At 42.7% G+C, this 10033-nt stretch overlaps 1 protein-coding gene across 1 annotated transcript in view; it reads left to right on the top strand.

The window, feature by feature from the left end:
• Window positions 1-291: 291 nt before the first annotated feature.
• The window catches only part of luzp2 (leucine zipper protein 2), a gene marked incomplete at both ends in the record, with an annotated part of 197397 nt that continues 187655 nt past the window's right edge, over window positions 292-10033 (top strand). Inside the window, one exon of the mRNA XM_080501168.1 lies at window positions 292-353. Coding sequence (XP_080357294.1) covers window positions 292-353 — 62 coding nt within the window. The remainder of the gene's footprint in view (window positions 354-10033) is intronic.

Raw genomic sequence — 10033 nt, 5'->3', positions numbered from 1 at the left:
TCGGTCCGTGTCCCTGTGTTATTTAAAGCCAGAGATCCTCCCTCGCGCCGAGCCACTGTGTTGCATCTGTCTGCCTCGTCTGGGTGTGTGTGTGTGTGTGTGTGAGAGAGAGAGAGAGAGAGTGTGTTGTGAAGGTGGAGGAGAGAGAGAGAGAGAGAGAGAGAGAGAGAGAGAGAGAGAGGGGGGAGTGCGCTAAAAGAGCCAGCAGCCGGTGGGAGAGCTCGAGAGGCAGCGGGGGGAGAGAGGAGAGAGAAAAAGGCATCGCAGAAATAACGGGAGTGTGAGACAGCTATGAAATCCATCCAGGCGATCTGCGTACTGCTCCTCTGTCCAGCTCTGAGCCTCAACACCAGGTAAGACTCCTCTGACCGGAGAGCGGCTGCTATCAGGACAATGTGATTTATTCTCCTCTCTGCTCAGTTTCACCCACTCTCAAACAAAAACCCACTGTTAGATCACTAATCTGCTCGGAATCCTTTCATTCCTCCTGGCTCTATGTTCTCTGTACTAAACATGCAAGACTTAAGCCTTTCCTTCCTTATTATTATTATTATTATTATTATTATTATTTAATATCTTTATATCTGTTGAATTAAGCTGTTATCTTCAGTTCCGTGCAGGCTGAGAGACACTTGTCCTTTTGTGGTGGTAATTCATTGAATTTGCCTCCGATTCCTCCAGAACAGTGGCGACATTGCTTTTTTTTGTGTGTGTGTGACTTTTTGCTGCCTGCTGGTCTTTGTAAAGGAGCAAGTTGAAGTCAGGGAACTGCAAGAAGGACAAAGCTACTTGTGTTGCAGTGCCTTAAGAAAAAAGAGAGAGCAGGTGTGTGTGTGTGTGTGTGTGGTTATAGTCACTATAATGCTGGAGAGAAAAAAAAGGCTGAAAGGAAGAGAGTGATGGGCAAGACGAAGGGATGACGGGAGAAATATGTGGAGAGTTTTGATGATGAATTAAATCATTGATAAAATCATGTCCCTCCCCGCCAGAGCCTGACACCACCGCCTTAATGAGAGCCGCACCAGGAGATTCAGGGCTTTGACTATACCATGGAGACGTCACACAGCAGGAAGGCATGCATTATAAAACTTGCCTTCTCCCGACCCCCCCCCCCCCCCCCCCCCCTCCTTTTTCACCCAAAAACGTCTCAATACCATCTTCATCTCCCTCCTTTTTTTTTTTGGCTGGTAAATCTGTGGATTGTTGAGGAAGAGGCTGCTCATGGATTCCAGACGGCTTTCTTTCTTTATTTCAACTAATTAGACAAAGACTTCCATGTTTGTAATGTGATGCTGAGCACGAGAAAGAGACCTCCCGGTGTTTATCTTGCCTCGGGAGTTGCGCCTGGTCGAGATTGGCAGGGAAAGTCAAGGTTATTGCTTCGGTCCAACATATTTGTCAATATCAGAGAGGTAGACCGATGATGTATGAGTCATATAACCAGGGACTGTATTGATGTTTTAACCTCAAGCATTTTGCAGTTGGCAAATTAAGCACTCGCATACCCTTAAAAACTCCAGTGATTTTTCCTCTTAGATTTCAAATAAGGCTAATAAGCAGGTACCAAGGGTGCAATATGTAATGCAATGAGAAGGAAGGGTGTTTGGAAATGAGAGAAAATGATCAAAGCTGCAGCTTATTTACTACTTTATTTGTACACAAAGATTGACTACTTGCTCTTGTAGTGATTAATAATGTAATAGATGGACAGAATATTAATAGTTGTCGGTTGTTGGGGATCCTTTCAGTTTTGCTCTGTAAAGATTTAAAGCTCCGTAATCTGATGTGTTGTCTCTGGTCTCCTGGTGAAGCTGCTGTAAACACAGTTCAGTTCAGTTCATCATGCCTGTAGTTTGTTTATATTTGCTCTATTCTTCAGTAAGAGCATGGAGGCTTTGCTAATGTACCTTTTGACGCGTATCGACTGGATCCTCCTGTCAGGACGTTTCTGATGAAGAAGCGGCAATCCAATGGAAACTGTCCCAAAAAGCCTCTTTGTCTGAGGAGAAAAACACAGAGAAAGCTTTTATCTTTCATCAATCTGGAGGCAAAATAGATTTGAATCACCTTCCAGGTCCAAACCAGCAGGCAGAAGATGGAGACACTCACCAGAGGTCACTCTCTCCTACCCCCTCCCCCTCCTCCTCATCACGTCAGGGACCAATGATACTTGGCCCACTACACCCATCCTGGTGCTGGTCCTGGTCCTGGTCCTGGTCCTGAGAGGCTTCAGCTCCGCCCCTTGATAGACCCATCCTGGTCCTGAGAGGCTTCAGCTCCGCCCCCCGATAGGCCCATCCTCCACCCCCTGATAGACCCATTCTGGTCCTGAGAGACCTTAGCTCCACCCCCTGATAGACCCAACCTGGTCCTGAGAGGCTTCAGCTCCGCCCCCTGATAGACCCAACCTGGTCCTCAGAGGCTTCAGCTCCGCCCCCCGATAGACCCATCCTCCGCCCCCTGATAGACCCATCCTGGTCCTGAGAGACCTTAGCTCCGCCCCCTGATAGACCCATCTTGGTCCTAAGAGGCTTCAGCTCCACCCCTTGATAGACCCAACCTGGTCCTGAGAGACCTTAGCTCCACCCCCCTGATAGACCCATCCTGGTCCTGAGAGACCTTAGCTCCGCCCCCTGATGGACCCATCCTCCGCCCTCCGATAGACCCATCCTGGTCCTAAGAGGCTTCAGCTCCGCCCCCTGATAGACCCATCCTGGTCCTGAGAGGCTTCAGCTCCACCCCCCGATAGACCCATCCTCCGCCCCCTGATAGACCCATCCTGGTCCTGAGAGACCTTAGCTCCGCCCCCTGATAGACCCATCCTGGTCCTGAGAGGCTTCAGCTCCACCCCTTGATAGACCCAACCTGGTCCTGAGAGACCTCAGCTCCACCCCCCTGATAGACCCAACCTGGTCCTGAGAGACCTCAGCTCCACCCCCCTGATAGACCCGCCCCTTCAGCTCTGCTGCTGTTGGTGTCTCCTCCTCCACCTAGCTGGAGTCCCTCTCATGGACACTTTGTGTGTCCTGTCGTCATGCGTCTTTAGAATCTGACCAACCCATCGCAGCCTGCGAATCCTGATGATTTCCAGCGTGGTATTCATACTCTACGTCTTCTACACATCAGATTACGGAGCTTTAAATCTTTACAGAGTAAAGAAGTCCCTCATTTGTGACCAGAAAGTACCAATAATATTTGCTCTCTGTAGAGATTGTCGATAATTTTTGAAGTAATTGTTTGGTTTATCGAAAATGTCAACATTTTCATCACATATACTGTGAAAGGCTTTCCAGTTTAAATGATAACGTTTATCACGACACTATTTTCCTGGTCTGGCTCAGTCCAGATTAAACATGTAGCCCCTTGACTAAAATTTGGTTTAGCGTTTCATTCTCAGTGGTTGAAGTGAAAGATGTGCAGATTGGGTGATGCATGAGAAGAAAAACAACACTCCCTATTTCTTATGTATATACACAGCTTATTCCGGCTATTTTTCTCCAGCCTTATAGCTAAAATTGCCCTTGTCTTTATTTTATTTCTGAAAATTTGCCCCTGCAGTTTATTTTTAAACAGTTTGTGGCCTTTGAGGTGATAATCTGGGCGCTAATTGGAGTGCGAGGCACTACAGTGGTAATTTGGCAGGTTAGTACAGAGTGTGCGCTACCTCTTGAGGGTGAGAGTCATGAGAAAATAATTACAAGAACCCACAGATATAATCAGTGTTTTATTCAATGGTTTTGTTTTGGAGGTAAACTATAATAAGGAATAATGTGCTTGGAAGGCTGTTTTTTTTCCGTTAAAGGCAGAGGACTCTTCCGGACAGTCGCGATGCTTCATCTGTGACTGTCTGAGACTTCACTTGTTAAGAAAGAGAAGAACGTAAAGCCAGTAGGTGGTACTACGTCAACCTATCTGCAGTGACAGATCTGCACACTTTGCCTTAATGCAACAGCAGGTATGACCAGCTAATATTGAAGTGTAATTAAAAAAAACCTCAAAATACTTTTAAGGAATAGTAAAATTAATCAAGTCAATGCCCTTTCCTGCCATCTTTTATTCTCAACACAAGAGCTTTCTAAGTTTTGATTTAAAAAAAAGTTTAAAGTTATAATTGTAATTAAACCTTAAAAGTTCGATTTGTAATATTTTTGTGTAATTGAACGTAGCATAGCTTTGTATAATCAGCCGAATGAGGCACAAGAACAGTCACAATGTCATCTGAACCATAATTTAGTGATGTTGCCGCTGGATTTCCTGCTAAAGTAAGAAGCCTTTTAATATTATCCTGCTAACTTCTACTTACAATACAAATTGGCTCCACAAGGTGGTGTAGTGAGTCACTCAAAGTAGCAGCAGGTAAAACAAACCCATATATCTAAAAGGTCCAAGGCTGAAACTTAAGCAGGTTTACGCAAGATATTACAATTATAGTTCAACTTATGACAAACAGGCTGATATTGGGATAATTATTTTCAGTGCAAATAAATATGATCTTTTTTGTTGAACTTCCATCTCCAACATGATTTTAACACTCGCGTTGAACGATACATGTTTTAAAGTTGCAATAAAAGAGGTTGCTTCACACAACCTTGTTGTTATTTTTTTTTATAACCAGAGCAACAACAAAGCTTCTACAAGGACAGCTTCAATTCTATTTTCCTGTTTTATAAAGGTTTTTCATTTCTACCAACTGCCACAGATGAATTGAATTAAAGGTCTCCCCTGAGCGGGGTTATTAGTTGATCCAAAGCGTCTGTCTGCTCCGTCGTCGTCCCACTCTTCCCGCTGTGGTCCGCGTGTCTGCTGTTAGCCTCGTCCAACACACGGTTTTTAAGATCATTTAAAGGATTTAGTTTGATTAGATAACATCAGGGTGGATTAAGAGACCATGTGGGGCAAATAAAGAAGGAAAGCGATGTGCAGTCAAGGTCCGGCCAGCGATGAATCCACCTCCTGGTGACACTGTGTGGTTTGTGCCTTGAGCACTGACCTGTTGGCCTTCAGGATTGAGAGATTCCTTTAATAGCCAGCTGTAATTAATAGGATATTGTCCTGCTGTACTGTCGTCCCATTGAGCCACACCTTCCAGCCGCTCTGCCGTCGCAATGATCATTTATAGTAACGTATTAAATATTAGTGTTGATTTAGAGTTGTACCTTTTTTGCCGTGTGCAGTCCATTCCTATCTTTTCTTTCCCAGTTTCAAAGCCCAACATTTACCTGGTAATGAAGTGGTAGGTAGATTTTGTTTTGGTCTTCCAAACCTTTCATGAGCTGATTGCTTCTTCAAGCACCTCTCATATTTCCACCGTTCTTCTGGAGGTCGCAGACCCAAACAGTGGTTATCATTTCTGGCATCCTCGTTTTTTTTTAAAAATATTTTTGATGTAATAGTGTAACACCGGAGAGACTTGACTGCGAGGTGCGTCTGCGGCGGCAGAATGAATTGTGACTTGTGCTATCGAGCCGCTCGCTTTGCTCTGCCTCGCTTCGCTTGATTCACCATCATCTCGTCAGCGGTGCGTGAGAGAATCCATTTCATATGTTAACTGCAACCTTCATCGTGTGACCTGATAGATTTGCCTTAAGGAGCGGGAATAATGAAAGTGGAATCTTTTGTCACTTTTTGTGTACCGGGGACACTTTTCTTTTGGGTTATTTAGTGTTTTTATCATTCAGTTTTAAAGCCCATAAATCCTTAAAATGACGTCCCAGTTTTATTAATAATGCCAACACATGCATTTTAAATAATGTCATTGTCTAAACATATCAATTTTTATGGAGTTTATAGAATATTCTCATGACTGTAAAACAGGCCAAATTAACCGTTTGTTGGCCTGCCCGTCCCCACACAGGCACGCTCGATAATGTATTTGGTTTTAATGAATTGAGTGGGTTAGTCAGGCCACATAATAGTGGCGCGGGGCCATGTGTCATTGAAGAAAATCAATGGGTGCTTAGGCAGAACACAAGGCTGCATTGACACCTGTCCTCCGAGACATGGCTGTCCACTTCTGGGTCCGGGAGCTTTTCCAATGAGACGGCTCCTCTGCGTTCGGCTTGTTTTCCTTTTCCTTTTCCTCTCCTGCCGCCTCCATACGGATCAAACAGCTCCACCTTTTTACACTTTCAAATATTCCCTTTCAGATTATTTCTTGAAACATTTGACACATTTTCTTGACACTGGCTTTTGATGTCTCTTACCTTAGCAGACTCTTCTTGGAAACAGTGAAATCCGGTGGGATCTCCCCGACATCAAATATTTACGAGTATTTAGGACGACAATTAAAAGGACTACAGAGACTCTTGGATTAAACATAAGAGAACAGACGCATAGCTTTTTACATTAATGTATGTCTTTAGATAAGTGTTATAAATGAAATGGTCTCACCTTAATGTTAGGAGGTCAGACATGGAAAGTACTTTCTCAGGCATTGGAATTAATGATGAAACTGAATAAAGATTAAAATCAGTACCACATGATAGTATTAACTGTTCTCATTTTCTTTTTATGATAACCTTTCTATTAATGTTATGAGCAGTTCTTAGATTCAGCGGTGATCCTTAAAGCAGTCAAGATGTTACGACCCAAATCGTTGGGGAAAGGAGGCTGCAACCTCTGGAGCCGTAAATTACACATAACTGAACAGTTTACCATTCTAACCATATTTTCACCATTGTTCCACATCAGACTGTCTTTGAAAAGCAATCCTTGCTTACAGTTTAACGTGAATAATGTGACATTTAAAGAAAAGCATTGCTCAATAGTCTGTCAGGTCAAATATGCTTCATCTGTAATTGTGATCAGTTTTTAACTGCATTTGTCAGTAAACTGACCTTGGATGAATCTCAATGGAAACATAAACATGCTGGAGAAAAAAGAAAGGCTCATTCATCATAGAGAAATGAGTGAAATTAGTTTTAAAAAATGGCCAAATAAAACACTAGAAACATCTTAAATGGCTGAAAATGTGGCTAAAAGCTGGAGAAATGGCACAGGCTCTTAGTTACAGTTCGTATTTGCATGCTACTTAAACCACGGATATATACAGTGGAACATTAGGCTTATAAACAATGTTTTGCATCTCAAAGCAAATTTTATTTTGGTTGTCTGATCTGAGAGTAGACCGAATTAATTAAGAAAACCAAACTGTTATTTATTAGATTAGAAATGTTGGTACAATGGTAAAGTAAATATGTTAATGAAATCAGCTTTATTCAGTACCTTCTGCTCTTTAATACTTGATCCTTGCATATCTATGAAGTTATTGGAAAAAGAAGGAGTCACTGAATCTGGCTCCAGTGCAGCTGTTGGCAGGAGCCTTTTTGGCTTAAACCTTTCAATGTGTGAGTCAGTTGGTGTGCGGTTGGTTTCACACTTGCAGCCAGTGATGTAGTCCAGGGTATTTGTACTATACTATACAGTGTATACCCCCCTATATTCCTGTCGTCACACTCTGCGTACAACCTCTGCTCCACTCTGCTGCATGTACGCAACAATTTCTTTGTCTAGGATGATGAAGTCATGCCCCGCCTCTTCCTCTATTTGGCTCTTACATCCACTGCAGTCACTGATTTTTTTGGGTTTGTCTATGTTTACCACTCAGCATGAGGGCTGATGAACCAATCAGAGGCAGAATAGTGAGGGTCAAGATGAAATCATTATTGCTAACCGATAAATTATACTGAAACGACGTGACAGTGAGCAAATTGTATGAATGTTTTCTCCCCCTAAATAGAGTAGTCTTGATCATGCCCCTGTAAAAAGGCAAAAATCAAGAGCATTCCCATTTGTCCAGGGCGAGTCGCACCTGCTTGAGTGTTTTCACAAGGTGCACCCTGCTCACCCCCTAAAATTCAACTGGGGCCGACCTTCACAGGGCAAAAGTGCCAAAAGCCTGGAGTACTGCAGAAAAACCAACAGCTGATGCTAAAGGTGGACAAGATAGGAACGAGACTGAATTAGGTCTGTTGACGTGTTGAAGAGACAATCCACAGCTCATTGAAAAAGCAGTCATTCCAGCCAATCCTTACAGGGTGACGGCACACAAAAAACCATCTGCATACTTCAGTGGAGGGAAACTCTGGATGCAACACACTTCATCCCAAGTTGCAGGAGCTGGGCTGCATGTTAAGAACACAGTATTTCTGCAGGATTTAATTTCCTAAGCAATTGCTTCCAGAGTAATGCGGCATCTCATTGTGCAGTGATTTTTTTCCCTGATTGTTTTCCGAGTGTATTGAAATGTTACCCGGCCTCCAATTCATTCATCTCACCAGCAGACGATGCCTCCATGTGCGTCATGTTTGCCGAGTTGAAAACGTTCCACAGATCGTCATTTACATCCGATCAATACGTTCTTACAAGCGACAATGAATAAATCCAATCAAGATGTACAGGAGCAGAGAGAAACTCCACATGATATTTCATTGAACGGGCACCCGCAGGCTGAATCTTGTTTAGGGTGCCGCTTTAAAATGCCTGAATGAAACACAACATATACAGACATGTACAGGTTGGCAAACAATGTCTCACCACGTGGTCAAAAGCCAGAATTAAGTGGAGATCCAGTCAGGAGCAGGAGTGAAATTAGATGTAGCCATCGACCAAGGGGCGATGGTAACGCCGATCCATACATTGATGGGACTGCGAAACGTTGGCTGGGATAATGACAAAGCTGAGAAATATCCGTGGACATTGTTTACCATCTGTGTAAAGAAGGGCTGTTTTAAACAAATAAGGCTTAGCAGAGTAAGTATGGAGTGCAGTCTGCTTGTGTTAACTGAGACCGGCTATGTAGGCATTCGTGTCGATTGTTATCGAGCGCGAGCTCCATCATTGTCTCAATGAACTGGCTCCTTATTTATATCCAAATACATTGTCGTGTCTTTTGATATTCAGAAGACGCTCTGTGTGAAGATTGAGTGGCAGCGTCGGATAGAGCTGCACGATATCGGGCCAAGATGCAATATGTGATAATGTTGCTGAGGATTGTGATGTGATTTGCGATAAATACAAACACTTAGGTGTATGATGTCTTTATCACTCAGGGACAACACATTGCCTGTTCTTTGACATTTGTTCTTCCATATTACTGCTTTTTCTCTAATTTACACCAGCTGTGACTTTTCCTTTTTCCAATTTGATTTTCCTCTCGTACGCCTCTGCAGTGTTGCCGAAGTGGTGCAGTTTGAGGAATTTGTGTCGTTTTGCTTATTTTCCTGGATTTTTATGCTTCTGACTTCTGCCCAGTAGCTGTCAGGTAAGAACGATGAGAGCTGTGAGTCGAATTCACTTCTTGAATCTCTTAATCAGACAATTTTTTTTTGTTTTGCGATACATTGCATTTTTCTATCATATTTATACTGATATAGATTTGAGTTTGGCAGTAAATATAAGATTCATTTTGGCAGAACATGAATGCACAGCAGTTCAGTCATTCTATTACGGTTTCTATATTGTTGACGTTTATCTTGCAAACCGAATATGTTTTTGACATATTATTCAACCTCATCTTGATCTTCTCTCTGTTTGCAAAGGTTCAGAGTTGGGCCAAAGGACATATTCATTACTCCTCCAGCTTCGTCTTTGATTGACTCAATGCACCATCTTGTGGTGCAGGCATATATTACAAGAGAAGGAACACTGAGGCATGTTAATCAATGTAGTATCAGCGCCTCATTATTTAGTCTTCCAGGTGACATTGGGATATATTTAGTCTTAATTGGCATATTATTTGAGCTTTTTATGATTTGAAATAATCTGCTTTAATTTAAAATCCTTATGATCCTATCCTGGATGTTTGTCCACTTTTCTGAGCATTTCTTGAGACGCTGTGCAAGTGTCACATGGAGAATCTATTTAGTTGGCCTGCAAAAAAACAAAACAATCTTTATAATGTGCAGCAGTCATTATCTGAGCTGTTCAATAAGACACAGTTGTATAGTCTGGAAATTACTTGAGGAATGAGAATGATTTTCCATTTTGACAGCTTACTGTTGTATGAACTCATCCAGGAGACGCAATAGTACAA

Source organism: Blennius ocellaris (genome assembly GCF_963422515.1).
Source record: "Blennius ocellaris genome assembly, chromosome: 1".
NCBI classification, from domain to species: domain Eukaryota; kingdom Metazoa; phylum Chordata; class Actinopteri; order Blenniiformes; family Blenniidae; genus Blennius; species Blennius ocellaris.
The sequence above is the reverse complement of the archived record's forward strand: the minus strand, read 5'-3'. Positions and strand labels throughout refer to the sequence as shown.